The sequence below is a fragment of the Gobio gobio genome (assembly GCF_949357685.1).
Source record: "Gobio gobio genome assembly, chromosome: 21".
Lineage (NCBI taxonomy): Eukaryota > Metazoa > Chordata > Actinopteri > Cypriniformes > Gobionidae > Gobio > Gobio gobio.
Window position 1 is genome coordinate 15,694,453 of NC_137117.1, and position 16,937 is coordinate 15,711,389.

General features: G+C 41.6%; 2 protein-coding genes across 2 annotated transcripts; one reads left to right on the top strand and one right to left on the bottom strand.

Annotated features, from left to right (window-relative positions):
- Positions 1–804: 804 nt before the first annotated feature.
- On the top strand, positions 805–11,575 carry zbtb39 (zinc finger and BTB domain containing 39). Its single transcript, XM_079803626.1, has 3 exons — positions 805–865; positions 1,955–3,466; positions 10,548–11,575. The coding sequence occupies exons 2-3, from the start codon at positions 1,988–1,990 to the stop codon at positions 11,439–11,441; spliced, it is 2,373 nt and encodes a 790-aa protein (XP_079659752.1). The 5' UTR covers positions 805–865; positions 1,955–1,987; the 3' UTR covers positions 11,442–11,575.
- Positions 11,576–13,918: 2,343 nt separating this feature from the next.
- Positions 13,919–16,567, bottom strand: ackr5 (atypical chemokine receptor 5). Its single transcript, XM_079803642.1, has 2 exons — positions 16,394–16,567; positions 13,919–15,826 (listed from the first exon to the last, which is right to left on the bottom strand). The coding sequence occupies exon 2, from the start codon at positions 15,821–15,823 to the stop codon at positions 14,750–14,752; it is 1,074 nt and encodes a 357-aa protein (XP_079659768.1). The 5' UTR covers positions 15,824–15,826; positions 16,394–16,567; the 3' UTR covers positions 13,919–14,749.
- Positions 16,568–16,937: the final 370 nt, after the last annotated feature.

The following is a 16,937-nucleotide window of genomic DNA, read 5'->3' on the forward strand; positions in this document are numbered from 1 at the left end:
TGCATTTTATGTGTGTGCTTGTGTACGTGTGGTTCTTCCCAGTTATGGGAACAAAATGTCCATCAATCTATCGCCATAATGTATTAGCCTTAAAATCCACCATAAATTTCAATTCGGGCCATCAGAAGAAGAAAAAAAAAACACACACACACAGATTGGGTTTTCATGTTTCATGGGGACATTCCATAAACAGTGTTTTTATCTATCCAGAAATGTCCCCACAAAGATTTTGGATATTGCCATCTTTGTGATCATAGATAGATAGATAGATAGATAGATAGATATATAGATAGATAGATAGATAGATAGATAGATAGATAGATAGATAGATAGATAGATAGATAGATAGATAGATAGATAGATAGATAGATAGATAGATAGATAGATAGATAGATAGATAGATAGATAGATAGATAGATAGATAGATCTAGGAGATGCATTTAGAAATGTTAGTCTCAAAAGAATAATAGTAAAAATCATAAGTAGTAGATCAGTATGTTGGCTTTTTCAAACCAACACAATAACTGCTGAACACAATGTTGTACTATAAACACAAGCAAACATGTTGCAGAGGGAATGTAGACGTTTTCTACAGAAGTATTACATTGATTTCCATGGGAGGCGCTCCTTCTCAGTGTTCGGCGTTGAAATTTTCTAGTCCTAAATGACACAATGGCCGCGTATTAATATTGCCTGTATAGTGAGCTCTTTTTGGGCATCACAGGCACGTTCTGAAAGAACCGAGTGGTCTAAGTAGGCAGCGTACTAGGTTTTGAAACACCGCCGTGTCTGCAGGGACGACTATCTGGGCTAACAGGATCCGAGTGGGATTATTTATCTATCATAACCTAGCAACACTCTCTGGGTAAGCAAACATTAGAGTTGTTATGTGGTTTCTGAGTACTAGTTAGTGGCACTGCGGTCTGTTTTATTTCCTCTGCGAGAGATGATGCTAACGTGCTACTTAGCCTCATATGCTAATGAAATGCAACGGCAACACTGGTTAGCCACGGCTAAACGAATTATGTACTAAATAAAGGTCCATTTAGCAGTTTTATTGCACCTTCGATTGTGTGCTGCACGTTTATAAAAAATATTTTTGTTACATTGGGGTGTCAAATGTTATGTTAATCTCCAAAACACAAATCCTATTTATGTGTGGATTGTCTTTGTTAGGACACCAGTTGTTCACTAATTGTGTAATTCATGTGTAAATTTGTTTTTTTTTACATTTGTATATTTATGAATTGTGTGTTTGTGTATAGTGTTTTTAGATTTGTTATAATGTAAACATATCTAAGACTTTCTGTGTTGAAACTAGCTGGTGATAAATGTAAACTTAAGTGTCATTTCATGTATAGTGGAAATAAAAAGTATTTTATTTATTTTTCATTTATTTATTTGTTTGTTTTTTTAGGGCGATATTGGGCATGTTTTATACGTGTAATTTGTTTTAAAGAATGCGTGTCTTCATCAAAATTGACTCTGAAACTACTTTCTGATTTGGCTGTCACCAAGGCCTCCTATTTATCAAACACCTGTCATATCGTCTTAATATAATACTACTTTACTACCTTCTAAATTCTGTGCAGTATATACTGTATGTGTATACCAGATAAAAAATAAATAAAATAGTAGGCATTATTCCTCGCTAAATGTTTCAAACTTTAATCGGACAGATTGATGAAGTCATGTGACAACAGTGTACTACGCATAGATACTACCTATAATGTACTATAGGTGCGTTCATTACAATAACTATTCTGACTTGTAAAAAGCATTCATGTGATCGCAGAACTGCAACTTTATCTACGACTTGTACCATGCCACTGTAGATTTATTTTGATGTTAATATGCTTGTTCGACTTCATGAGATAAGTGCACCTTGCTATTATAATTTCAGTCTTATATTCTTGTGTCATAACCCTTTTTGATTCACGTCTCTCTGTTTCAGTCCGAATCCTGGCTTTTGTCAGAATTGCCAGGCATGCGGATCAGGCTGCAGGGCTCTGGCCATGCGGCCCGCCTCCTATCCGAGCTCAACCGCTGCCGTCTGTCTCGCCTCCTGTGTGACGTCATCCTCCAGGTCGGGGGGCGGTCCTTCCCGGCTCATCGTGTAGTACTGGCGTGCTCTTGCACGCACTTTAACAGCCTCTTCTCCAGAGGTTCCCGCAACCCGGATGGCGTTCCCACCACCTTCTCTCTGGACTTTGTCTCGGCCGCCAATCTCGAGAAGGTGTTGACTTTTATCTATACGGGTGAGATTTTCACGGACTTGATCAATGTGGGTGTGCTGTATGAGTTGGCGGAAAGGCTCGGTGTGAGGGAGTTGGTGAGCGCTTGCCATGCCACCTTTCCTGATCTGCAGAGCTCCAGCTCTAGAGATCCAATAACCGATGGGGATACGGAAAGTGATATGGTGTCCGCCAACGCCGTGGCTGCGTCCGTTTGCTCATCCTCCGCAGCATCCTGCTCCTCGCTGTCTTCTTCGGCCGCACCCACACCTGTAACTCCATCTCCGGTTTCTCAAGGCAGGAACGGGAGGTTGAATCGCTCCCATTTGGCCACCCAGTCGCCTAAAAACGAAGACTTGCAGGCACATTTGGGTTACAACCAGCAGGTGACCAACAAGCTGAGTCCTTCGGACAGTAACCACTCTGGAGACGCTCTTCCTGGCCTTGCTTTGCAGCTCAAAACTGAGCAGGAGGATGAAGGAGAAAATGCAGGGAGTAACTCAGTGGACCAGCTTGTTAATGGTAGCAAATCAACGTCTGGGTCTCAGGAACCATGTTCCATCCCTGATTCTTCAGCCCAGCTTGGAGGTGAAACCTGCGCCCCTTCGTCGTCTTCCAGTGACCCTTTGGACAGTTTGCAGCTTGGCGCTGTTACAGGACCAATCAAAGATTCCGATTTCTTTGAGGAAGATCATGCTAGAAAGAGGCACCGTCTACAGGAAGAGCATACGGAAAGTGGCGATCAGTGGCGAGCACTTTCAGAGGACATCATTGAACTGAGCGACGAGGAGGAGCACTTCATTGTGGAGGAAGAGGACGAAGAGGACTTGATGTGCATTGAGAATGGTGAAAACGGGGCATCTCTTGGTCAGTTGGCATCCTCGCAGCCATGCAAATCGTGCGGGATGCTGCTTCCGGTGGAAAACAGTATCATACGAACTCACGCTGAGACACACCTCTCGGAAACGGGTTCGTGTCTTGTTTGCGGCGCCTCCTTCCCAGACCGCGCTGCTGGTGTCGCACACGCCCTCACACACGTGGGCATCTTGCTCTTCTCCTGTGACGTTTGTGAGCACCAATTCCGGACAGAGTCTGCATTGATTCACCATAGACGTCAGTCAGCAGCCAAATGCATTCCTCAAAATCCCGACCAACTGAACGAAGCCTCTCAAGGGCAAGGAGGGGAACTGCAGTGCACCATTTGTGCTAAATCCATGGCAAATGATTTCAAGGTCAGTGGAACATATAATTTGTTTACAAGCATTATACTGTGTCCTAACTGGGTGCAACATGACAACTTTGAATCATCATGCTTGTGCCTTATTTATTCATTTGAAACCTATTAATTGAATCTAAACCCATAAGACTTTCGTTCATCTTCGAAACACAAATTAAGATATTTTTGATGAAATCTGAGCGATTTATGTCCCTCCATTTACAGCTACACCACTACCACTTTGACACTTCAGAAGATCATAAAATGAATCCATATGAATTGAGCGGTTTATTCCAAATTTTCTGAAGAGACTCGATCGATTTATATGATGAACAGATTGAACTTAGTCTTTTATTTACATATAAACATTGATCAGCAAACATCAACAGAAGCTCAACCAAACCTGCTTGACATGTGAGAGCAAATCTCTTGCGGAAGCTCAAATGTGCTGCTTAAAGGTAGGGTAGGTAAGAATTGGTTAAAAAACTTTTTTTCCAAATTTGTTTAAACTTTCTTTATCAATACATAATTAATATGTAAGTACTCTGAAAAAGAAAGTATAAAAATTGAGTGTCTGTAGACCTCTCACGACGTTTTAAAGACAGCTCATTATTTCCATTCACTCCACCTTCTCCCTTCTGGGCTCTTTCCAAAGCCACGTCCGCAAAACACATGAACGCGCTACGCCGACCGCTCAGAAAGACGCATTATTTACCTGAGATGAGCGGAGAAGAAGGAGCGGAGTGCATGTAGTGACATCATGTCAGAATCACATGTAATAAAAAATCTAACTTTATCATTATGAATATAAACAAATAAGATGTCTTTTAGTACTCACTATCAAGCTAGAATACCGATACTGGTAAAGTTTAAAATACACACACAACACAGTCTCTACGACACACACAGATACAAGATAAAAACATCAGTAAACAAAGGTAGAGAATATAAAAACAAACCAAAGGCGGAAATAAACGTGCAGGTAAAGTTCCTGGTGAACATGGTAAAAGAGTTTAGACAGAGGATAGTAGCTAAAGCTAACTTAGTTCTAAAAAAAGTTCCTGGATGCGGTGTACTAGCTTTTACACATGCATTTTGTTATCTAAAGTTACATTTTGCGAAATTCAACTTTGCATAGATAAGCATATTGAGTATTTATCATCTCTACTAATGGCTCGCTAAGTGTATAACATTGTAACTTTATGCTAAGTAATGTTATGTTAGCTATATTAGGCAGCTACGTGTGCTAGTGAGACATGCTTCATGAAAACATAAACCAAAAAAATGTATAATCAAAATGAAAGATTACCTGTCCAGCAGAAATACAGCCTCTTGAACTCCTCAAATCAAACGGGTGCGCGCATGTGGGCAGATCCTGTAACAAAAGGGGTGGTAGCCATGGTAGCGAGAGAGAGTGACAGTCGCCCAAGCCAATCACTTGTTTCGTCCCGGATGAAAATAATGAGCGGTGTTTATTGCAGATTCAAAAGTCTAGAGTCACTCGATTTTTATACTCTCTTTTTCAGAGTACTTACATTTTAATTATGTATTGAAATATAAAGAAAGTTTAAACAAATTTGGACAAAAGTGTTTTAGATCATTCTTACCTACCCTACCTTTAACACAAGAATGAACCTCATTGGTTCTTGTGGAAGCTCAAACGTGCTGCGTAACACAAGAATTAACCTCATTGGTTCTTGAGGAAGCTCAAACGTGCTGCGTAACACAAGAATGAACCTCATTGGTTCTTGAGGAAGCTCAAACGTGCTGCGTAACACAAGAATGAACCTCATTGGTTCTTGAGGAAGCTCAAACATGCTGCGTAACACAAGAATGAACCTCATTGGTTCTTGTGGAAGCTCAAGCGTGCTGTGTAACACTAGAATGAACCTCATTGGTTCTTGAGGAAGCTCAAACGTGCTGCGTAACACAAGAATGAACCTCATTGGTTCTTGAGGAAGCTCAAACGTGCTGCGTAACACAAGAATGAACCTCATTGGTTCTTGTGGAAGCTCAAACGTGCTGCGTAACACTAGAATGAACCTCATTGGTTCTTGAGGAAGCTCAAACGTCCTGCGTAACACCAGAATGAACCTCATTGGTTCTTGAGGAAGCTCAAACGTGCTGCGTAACACTAGAATGAACCTCATTGGTTCTTGAGGAAGCTCAAACATGCAGCGTAACACCAGAATGATCCTCATTGGTTCTTGCTGAAGCTCAAACGTGCTGCGTAACACTAGAATGAACCTCATTGGTTCTTGAGGAAGCTCAAACATGCAGCATAACACCAGAATGATCCTCATTGGTTCTTGCTGAAGCTCAAACGTGCTGCGTAACACTAGAATGAACCTCATTGGTTCTTGGGGAAGCTCAAACGTGCTGCGTAACACTAGAATGAACCTCATTGGTTCTTGAGGAAGCTCAAACATGCTGCGTAACACTAGAATGAACCTCATTGGTTCTTGTGGAAGCTCAAACGTGCTGCGTAACACAAGGATGAACCTCATTGGTTCTTGTGGAAGCTCAAACGTGCTGTGTAACACTAGAATGAACCTCATTGGTTCTTGTGGAAGCTCAAATGTGCTGCGTAACACAAGAATGAACCTCATTGGTTCTTGAGGAAGCTCAAACGTGCTGCGTAACACCAGAATGAACCTCATTGGTTCTTGTGGAAGCTCAAACGTGCTGCGTAACACAAGGATGAACCTCATTGGCTCTTGTTGAAGCTCAAACGTGCTGCGTAACACTAGAATGAACCTCATCGGTTCTTGAGGAAGCTCAAATGTGCGGTGTAACACCAGAATTAACCTCATTGGTTCTTGAGGAAGCTCAAACGTGCTGCGTAACACTAGAATGAACCTCATTGGTTCTTGAGGAAGCTCAAACGTGCTGCGTAACACAAGGATGAACCTCATTGGTTCTTGTGGAAGCTCAAACGTGCTGTGTAACACTAGAATGAACCTCATTGGTTCTTGTGGAAGCTCAAATGTGCTGCGTAACACAAGAATGAACCTCATTGGTTCTTGAGGAAGCTCAAACGTGCTGCGTAACACCAGAATGAACCTCATTGGTTCTTGTGGAAGCTCAAACGTGCTGCGTAACACAAGGATGAACCTCATTGGCTCTTGTTGAAGCTCAAACGTGCTGCGTAACACTAGAATGAACCTCATCGGTTCTTGAGGAAGCTCAAATGTGCGGTGTAACACCAGAATTAACCTCATTGGTTCTTGAGGAAGCTCAAACGTGCTGCGTAACACCAGAATGATCCTCATTGGTTCTTGCTGAAGCTCAAACGTGCTGCGTAACACTGAATGAACCTCATTGGTTCTTGAGGAAGCTCAAACGTGCTGCGAACACCAGAATGATCCTCATTGGTTCTTGCTGAAGCTCAAATGTGCTGCGTAACACCAGAATGATCCTCATTGGTTCTTGCTGAAGCTCAAATGTGCTGCGTAACACTAGAATGAACCTCATTGGTTCTTGTGGAAGCTCAAACGTGCTGCGTAACACCAGAATGAAAATCATTGGTTCTTGTGGAAGCTCAAACGTGCTGCGTAACACCAGAATGAAAATCATTGGTTCTTGTGGAAGCTCAAACGTGCTGCGTAACACCAGAATGAAAATCATTGGTTCTTGTGGAAGCTCAAACGTGCTGCGAACACCAGAATGATCCTCATTGGTTCTTGCTGAAGCTCAAACGTGCTGCGTAACACCAGAATGAATCTCATTGGTTCTTGTGGAAGCTCAAACGTGCTGCGTAACACCAGAATGAATCTCATTGGTTCTTGTGGAAGCTCAAACGTGCTGCGTAACACCAGAATGAACCTCATTGGTTCTTGTGGAAGCTCAAACGTGCTGCGTAACACCAGAATGAACCTCATTGGTTCTTGTGGAAGCTCAAACGTGCTGCGTAACACCAGAATGAACCTCATTGGTTCTTGTGGAAGCTCAAATGTGCTGCGTAACACAAGAATGAACCTCATTGGTTCTTGTGGAAGCTCAAATGTGCTGCGTAACACTAGAATGAACCTCATTGGTTCTTGAGGAAGCTCAAACGTGCTGCGTAACACAAGAATGAACCTCATTGGTCCTTTTGGAAGCTCAAATGTGCTGCGTAACACAAGAATGAACCTCATTGGTTCTTGAGGAAGCTCAAACGTGCTGCGTAACACAAGAATGAACCTCATTGGTTCTTTTGGAAGCTCAAATGTGCTGCGTAACACAAGAATGAACCTCATTGGTTCTTGAGGAAGCTCAAACGTGCTGCGTAACACCAGAATGAACCTCATTGGTTCTTGTGGAAGCTCAAACGTGCTGCGTAACACTAGAATGAACCTCATTGGTTCTTGAGGAAGCTCAAACGTGCTGCGTAACACAAGAATGAACCTCATTGGTTCTTTTGGAAGCTCAAATGTGCTGCGTAACACAAGAATGAACCTCATTGGTTCTTGAGGAAGCTCAAACGTGCTGCGTAACACAAGAATGAACCTCATTGGTTCTTTTGGAAGCTCAAATGTGCTGCGTAACACTAGAATGAACCTCATTGGTTCTTGTGGAAGCTCAAACGTGCTGTGTAACACAAGAATGAACCTCATTGGTTCTTGAGGAAGCTCAAACGTGCTGCGTAACACAAGAATGAACCTCATTGGTTCTTTTGGAAGCTCAAATGTGCTGTGTAACACAAGAATGAACCTCATTGGTTCTTGAGGAAGCTCAAACGTGCTGTGTAACACAAGAATGAACCTCATTGGTTCTTGAGGAAGCTCAAACGTGCTGTGTAACACAAGAATGAACCTCATTGGTTCTTGAGGAAGCTCAAACGTGCTGTGTAACACAAGAATGAACCTCATTGGTTCTTGAGGAAGCTCAAACGTGCTGCGTAACACAAGAATGAACCTCATTGGTTCTTTTGGAAGCTCAAATGTGCTGCGTAACACTAGAATGAACCTCATTGGTTCTTGTGGAAGCTCAAACGTGCTGCGTAACACCAGAATGAATCTCATTGGTTCTTGTGGAAGCTCAAACGTGCTGCGTTTTTATGGATTTCAAAAACAGAGCAACTATGAATCCAATTATAATGCTTGGATTAGCCTGGACTTTTGTAATATAACTCCGATTTTATTCGTCTGAAAAAAGAATGTCATATACATCTAGGATGAGGGTGTGTAAATTATGGGCTAATTTTCATTTTTGGGTGAACTAACCCTTTAATGACAGCATTGTCATTTTTGGGCTAACCTTTAAATTGACTAAATTAAAGGGTTAGTTCACCCAAAAATGAAAATTCTGTCATTAATTACTCACCCTCATGTCGTTGGACACCCGTAAGACCTCCGTTCATATTCGGAACACAAATGAAGATATTTTAGTTGAAAGCTGATGGCTGAGAAAGGCTTCACACAGGCCTCCATTGGCATTCAGTACATTGACACTTCCAAGATCCATGAAAGGCACTTAAAACGTCGTTACAAAGTCTATCTCACCACAGTGGCTCTACAATAATCATACAATGCGACGACAATAGTTTTTGTGCGCAAAAAAAAATCAAAATAACACCTTTATCCAACTTGTTCTTGTCTTCCGTGTGCACCTCCACGACGCATGCGCGAGAATATGACGCAGATCCGGCGTTCGGACAGATGACCCAGAAGCGATTTGTTTACGAGCAGAGGAAGACGCGCGTGTCTAAGCTGTTGGATTCTACATTGATCGTGCTTTAGGTCTCGGCGTAGTGCTCAAAATGGGGCTTAAGTGTGTATTTCATCGATTCCCGAACACCGGCGCTACGTCATATTCTCGCGCATGCGTCGTGGAGGCGCACACGGAAGACAAGAACAAGTTGGATAAAGGTGTTATTTTGATTTTTTTTGCGCACAAAAACTATTGTCGTCGCATTGTATGATTATTGTAGAGCCACTGTGGTGATATAGACTTTGTAACGACGTTTTAAGTGCCTTTCATGGATCTTGGAAGTGTCAATGTAATGAATGCCATTGGAGGCCTGTGTGAAGCCTTTCTCAGCATCAGCTTTCAACTAAAATATCTTAATTTGTGTTCCGAATATGAACGGAGGTCTTACGGGTGTCCAACGACATGAGGGTGAGTAATTAATGACAGAATTTTCATTTTTGGGTGAACTAACCCTTTAACTAAAACTAAATTGAATAAATTAAAGCTAAATAGAAATGTTCTAAATATTTTTTTCTTAGAAGAAAAAACAAATAAAATGACAAAAACATACATTATTAACTTTATTAATTATTAACTAAAATTAAAATATAAAATAAAAACGAATTAATAAATATTAATAAATACTATAATGGGATATAAATAATATTATTTATTTTATTTTAAAAGGGACAATGCACATTAATTAACATGAGCACTTAGTGCATGAGCATTTAGCCATAGTCCCTGGCATGTTGATGGTAAAGAAAAGTCCATAAAACATAAAAAAAATCAACAAACATAGCCACAACCAGAGCATATTAACACAAATACAAAATGACTTTAAGTGTAAAGAGACAGAATCAAGCCACTACTCCAAATTATGAAGACATGATTGATTATCCAATAATTAGTTTTATCGATGCAGAAAAAGAAGTAAAAGATGTATGGCATTATACAATACCCTCTTTAATACTAAAGTAACATGAATTTTAGGAATAAATTAAACATATAATATTTACGTTTTGTATATAATTAATTAATTAATCAATATGAATTTTAAATATATAAATATGATATTAAAAAATAAAATGTACAAATAAATAAAAGAAATCTAAATATTCCAAGTAAACATTGCTCAATTACTCAAGTAAACAAATAAAACAGCTGTATCAAATATTAGAGTAAATATTACAGCAACCAAACTATTTAATTTATTTTATTTATGGAATATTATTTCATATAGCATATGAGCTACCACTCATATTGGTTACATACTACTAACTTGCTTGTATGGTTAAGGAAGAAAATGACTTCGTAAAGATTCTTTTACTTTAGAAGTTTGTTTCTTTTACTATATATATATATATATCTCAATTAATTTGATTGATTTGTTTATATTAATGATGGATTTTTTTCATTTTCTTCAGGTGGTCAGGGACCATGTTCAGAGCCACGCATGCTTGAGGACATTACGCTGTGGAGTATGCCAGCTGTCTCAGCCCTCTCGATGCGCCCTCCTGTGGCACACACTGACACACCTTTTTCCTATTTACACTTGTCCACAATGCGCCAGCCCCTTCCTGGAGAGTGCGCTGCTGGAGAGACACCTGTCTGTACATGCAGAGGAAGAAGCGTCAGCGAAACAGGGCAACGGCAGTCCAGAAACCAGCGGAGAAGGCCAGGGCGAGCTGCGCTGCTTCCTGTGTCCGCAAACCTTCCCCTCAGAAAGCGCGTTTCATTACCATCTCAGCGTGCATTCGAACGAGCTCCAGGGCAGCCAGGTATGGCCGGCCAAGCGCAAGGTGGACCAGCTCATCGAATACTCCTCATCCTCCTCTTCGCCTTTGGAGGCGAGCGGCTCGGGTAAAGCAGGTTTCAACTTGAGTCTGGGCTTCAACCTGCAGGACAAAATGGCTCACGGGGGCGTCCAGTTTCCAGCCGGACTCGTACTGAATGGCAACTCCGGTGCTGGCACAGGGCTTAGGGAAAAATTGTATCGCTGCCGGTATTGCGGCAAGCATTTTGCACACTCGGGCGAGTTCACCTACCACCTCCGCATCCACACGGGCGAGAAGCCCTACCAGTGCAAAGTATGCCTGCGCTTTTTCCGTGGCCGGTCCACCATGATCTGCCACCTAAAGACACACTCGGGCGCCCTCATGTACCGCTGCACCGTCTGCGGACTGTTTTTCTCCACGCTTAAAATGGTTTCCTCGCACATGGAGCTCCACAAAGACCAGCTGCCGCCCGATTTCAACATCGAGGAGACCTTTATGTATAACGACCACTCTAAAGAGCCCGTCCCCAACCTGGACACCTGATTAACATCGCCCTCCGAATGATCCGTCACACTGTGTGCCCACGTTTACTTACTCAGTAAGTTGTCGAGGACAAGTGACCGTAGACTTAAAGGGATAGTTCACCCAAAAATGAAAATTAGCCCATGATTTTTTACTCACCCTCAAGTCATCCTTGGTGTGTATGACATTCTTCTTTCAGATGAATACAATCAGAGTTATATTAAATACGTCCTGGCTAATCCAAGCTTTATAATGGCAGTGAATTCCATAAAAGTGCATCTATCCATCATATAACTGCTCCACACGGCTCCGGGGGGTTAATAAAGGCCTTCTGAAGCGAAGTGGCGCGTTTGTGTAAGAAAAATATCCATATTTAAAACTTTATAGACTAAAATAACTAACTTCCGGCGGAAAGCCGGACACAATTCGACTTTTGTTTTGCTGTGTCCTCTGCGCTTTTGCGTTCGTCAATACGCATGTGTCAAGGGTTCAAGGGTCAGGGGTTACTCTTTCGCCACTTCGCTTCAGAAGGCCTTTATTAACCCCCCGGAGCTGTGTGGAGCAGTTATATGATGGATAGATGCACTTTCATAAACGAGGCAACAATTCACTGCCATTATAAAGCTTGGATTAGCCAGGACTTGTTTAATATAACTCTTATTGTATTCGTCTGAAAGAAGAATGGCATATACACCTAGGATGGCTTGAGGGTGAGTAAATCATGGGGTAATAGTCATTTTTGGGTGAACTAACCCTTTAAGGTGATGATACATGGGGCAACTTTTTGAGAAATGTTGCTGGGCAATGTTGCTGTCAATGGGCAACCAGGTGAGACACAGGCTGATCTAAAGTATCCAGATAGAAATGCTCATTCTCAATGGGAAAGTGCCTAAACAACATCGGCAAAATTTCTCTGTGTATCATCACCGTTAGAGGTGTTTAATGTGATCGTCTTCGTGTTGCTGTCTACAGAATGAGATCCATTGTTGTTGTTTTTTAAAGACTAAATTAAGGGTAAAACTTTATTTTAAAAATGTAGTGCTGATACTTGACCACTTGATGGCAAGAGAGACCGAACAAAGCTACACTGCCGATCAAACGTTTGGACACCTCATTTTTTTTTTTAAATTTCCATTTCTTTTTACATTTTAGAATTATAATAGTCATCAAAGCTATGGAATAAAAAATAAACATATCAAACTATCGGCTTCTTCAAAGTTTATGAGGTGCAGTTTTTAAACCCTATTGAAGGATGTGTGCTGAGCACTTTTTGGCTGCTTTTCATTCACTATCTGGTCCAGCTCGTTTATTTAAAAAAGACAAATGATCAAAAAATGCTTCATGCATATCATTTATGCAGCATAAGCATTAAGATCAGAAGATTTTTACGATCACGACAAACAAATTCAGCCAAATATGTCCAAGCTTTTGATTTGTAGTGTTTTAATAGCCAAGTCATTTTTAAACGGGATGCTGATCTGCGATTACCTCTATATACTCTTCCGGGAACTCTATCACAATAAGCTAATGTCTCTGGTTATTCTAAAGAAGCACAAAGTAACCTTTGTTCTTTCACGACGCAAGGGCAAGTCGAGAATAAACCAAGACTTTGTTTCTACGTTTTCTGATAAATAAAGCAGTGCTCTAGGTCAAGAATATAAATAAAATGGTACTTTTAAAAAAAAAAGTACTTTTCTTTTACAGAATAGTTGTTATTTTTATAGTCGTGTAGTGTATCACTTGACGTAGAATAAATTAGAAATAGTTATGAGATGAAGTATCATATAGTTTGTGTGTCGTGCATAAAGCAAAACACTTCAGACGTCGTTCATTTCTTTCTTTCGGAAATGTATGAAAAAATAAGCGATTCGGACTGGGGTGCTAATATATCAGTCAGTTAATATGGCAGTGTTCACCTTCTTTACTCGGCACAGAGTATTTTTAATCATGATTCAAAATCATTATTTTCTGAAAGCTGTGATGTTCTTCTGAATCATTTCCCCAGCAGTTGTATGCCTTTTTATTCTTATATGGGACACTTTTCTATTTTGTTCACATCAAAATTTATTTGCCACACCGGTCCATTTATAACAAAGTATGTATTCAAAGCTGCTGGGACATTGTGTTTGTTATAGCCTTATTTGCAATGCACCATAGAAAAATCCTGGCTGATGAGAATGGCCTTATAAATTTGTATTTTTAGGAAGAAAGTGCATATAGTCAGTGCTTTGCAGCGGCTCTCTTTGATGTTGAACGTGTGATAGGGAATGTCATTTTTATGCTACATTTTATTTTCAACAATTCAAACAATTGCCTTATATCACTTCAGTGTTATTTATATAATTTATACATGTCCAGTGTCACGATCAGAAATCTGTTCTCTTTTACTACAGCTGTACTTGTCTTCTGAATAAAAACGGTACTTATAAAACTAGTCGGGGAGTCTTGTCTTTTTAAGTTTTGATCATGGTCACAGAATTTGAACACAAGACCACAGCTTTTCAATGTTAAATGTATTTATGGTGTGTTTATATTCAACAAACATTTCTATGGAGGAAAATAATTGGAGCAGGACACGCTCAAAACAAAAATAACATTAACCTCCATTTGATTTCACTCAAACATGTTTTAAAAGACGGACCCACTTTATATTAGGTGGCCTTAACTACTATGTACTAACATTTTAATTAATCATTTGATACAATGCACTTATTGTGTACATACATGTTTTTACATTTGTAATTACACTGTTGACACTTCCCTTACACCTAACCCTACCCTTAAACTTACCCATACCACCACACCTGTCCCTAACCCTACCCGTATCCCACCTCAATATCAAGGTGTTTTGCAATACAATTTGAACACAGTAAGTACATTGTACTTATTTTTTTATCTAAGTACATAGTAGTTAAGGCCACCTAATATAAAGTGGGGCCTAAAAGACTTATAATAAACAAAATTTTTGTTACCACATCCATAAAAATATGTACAAACAAGTTGCTGAGCTCAAAAGCCATTTAAACATCGCTAGGTGTTGTGATTGAGCATATGGGCAATCAAAACAATCTTTGTACAAACACTGGCATGTGGACGGGGGGGGGTTTATTACTTATCTAGGAGTTCCTGAATGCGACAATAGGAACCGGCGGAAATAAATGAAACAACATTTCCTTCCATGCGCTGTTAGCAATACTGAGGTGAGAAAAACAGGAGACAATATGGCTAGTTACTAGGCAACTGATCAAAAACAACTGCCTCAAGCAAGGCCATTTTATTCGTAGCATGTTCCTTTGCTTCCCAGAGTCGTCATTTAGGAGTGTCCCTCTTCACGCGCCAATGTCGGAGTGACTCGTGCTGGTGTTACTGAGCTTCCGCTCTTTCACCGCTGTCGTCCCTGTGTTGTCGGCTACCGCGTTGGCTGGCGTGCTAGCCGGCAGTGAAGAGATGCGGCTCATCACAGTGTTTATTAGATTGTTGCGGAAGCTCTTACTGAGAAAGTTGTAGAGGATTGGGTTGGCGATGCAGTGAAAGAGTGACAAGCATTGCACGACGCCAAAAGAGAAGTACAGCACCTCGACCGTGTTGCAGGAGAACAGGTGCGGATCCAGTTCGTCGACCGTTATCAAGAACAACACCAAATGGTACGGCAGCCAGCAGGCCACAAACACCAGCGAGTACATGTGCACCAACCACACGTCCCGGCGATTCTGGATGTCCGGGGCTGAGTGGACGGCTCGGGCGATCAAGACGTTGCAGGTGACGATGATGGACGCCGGGACCAGGAACTGGAATATCAGGCAAAGGAAGGAAAGCGAGATGCTCCACTCCATGTGGTACTGCGAGGGAACCAAATAGCAGCCCGGTTCATCCCACTCCATCAAATCAACGTGGACGTTCTCCAACAAGGCCAGGACAAGCGACAAGAGCCAGATCCCGGCGCAGAGCAACCAGCGGCGTTTGTGCTGTGGGGGGAAGCAGGCGAGTGAGTTGGGACGCGTCAGGGACAAGTATCGCTCCAGGGTCATGAAGGCCAGGAAGAAGGAGCTGCTGTAGAAGTTGATGGAGAACACGAGGTGAGTAACCTTGCAAAGGAAGCGGCCCCACAGCCAAACCCTGTCTATGGTCACCTCCATCATGAAGAAGGGCAAAGTGAAGATCATCATCAAGTCAGACAAGCTCACGTTGATGACACAGAACAGCACGCCATTCGCCGAATGCCGTCTTCGCCAGTTCACCCACATCACCACGATGTTCTCGGCCAACCCTACCACAAACACAACCAGGTAAAGGAGGAAAAGAGCGATCCGTCGGCCATCCTCGTCTAGGTGGATGGTGCATTCGTAGACAAACCAAGGCGTGCCGTTGTAGTAGTCGTACGATGAGTTGTGTGGATCGTGCATGTTCTGCGGACAGAAACGACATGGAAAGAGTTTGTTCAAAGGTTGTTCGCTTGACCTAGTGTACAAGTAAAAATTGCTGTGCTGGGAAAGGACAAGAGAGACAGATTTTTTTTGGGAAAAAATTTACACACAATCGTCTATAAGCCGGGGCGGACAACTCTGGCCCACATTGACTAGACTTTTCAAGAATGTTTCATTAGGGTTGGAGCTAAACCCTAAATTGGAACTCGAGGGCCATAGTTGCCAGTCCCTGCTTCTAAAGGGATATTTTGTCCTAAAATCTGTCCCTCTTGCCTTTTCCCAGGCACCGTAGCAATTTTTACTTGTACAATAGGTTCAAGCGAACCAATTTGGATCAAACTCTGTCCTTTCCCAGCTCAGCAAGTTTTGACAGTGGACCTCAAGGCCCAGAGTTAACAAGTCTTTTGGCACCAAATACATCAAACATTACCTAAGATATTGTTCCCCAATTAGAAAATTAAAGCCAACATATCCCGAGCAACTACATAAGGGATCAGTGCTAATCAAATTCTTATAGTTTCCTAAATGACAGAGGGCTAGGCGACCTACCTTGCTATGTAGTCACTGCAGATGAGGCTCTCAGGTTTGACCCCCTCTGTAGAAGCAGTCTTGGAGAAATATCAACGGAGGCTTTGCTTGACTGGAATGTTGTGTGGGACACAAGCCATACACAGAAAAATAAGCTCTTCCCTCTCACGCGCCTGGATGCTCCACCGTCACACTGACAGGACATCCTCACAGGACAGGAGGGAGTTGAATCTGACAGGAAGCACTCTAAGAATCTCTTGATCACGGATAGTATCATCCATATAACCGGAGGGAATGTTTATTTTTCTGCGAGTATTGGTCTAAACAACGTGTGAAGCAAAGATGGAATTATAGTGGTTGCAGGAGGGTGTGGCGCAACAACAAAATTAGGATTATCCACAAGCCCCAGGGTGTATATGTTTTACGTTACCCTAAGCACAGCAAATCTGCACTAATGAGCAGGCACATGATAGTCTTATTGGTAGCTAAAGACATTATGAATTCTGCCATTATGACGTGTAATAATCAAACATGCAACTTTAGCAAGTTCGAGGCCTGTAATGCG

Excerpts from the sequence above, each read along its gene's own strand:
- zbtb39 (XM_079803626.1), top strand. The coding sequence starts at position 1,988 with ATGCGGATCAGGCTGCAGGGCTCTGGCCATGCGGCCCGCCTCCTATCC. Across the intron at positions 3,467-10,547 it reads CCATGGCAAATGATTTCAAG|GTGGTCAGGGACCATGTTCA; the intron begins GTCAGTGGAACA and ends CATTTTCTTCAG.
- ackr5 (XM_079803642.1), bottom strand. The coding sequence starts at position 15,823 with ATGCACGATCCACACAACTCATCGTACGACTACTACAACGGCACGCCT.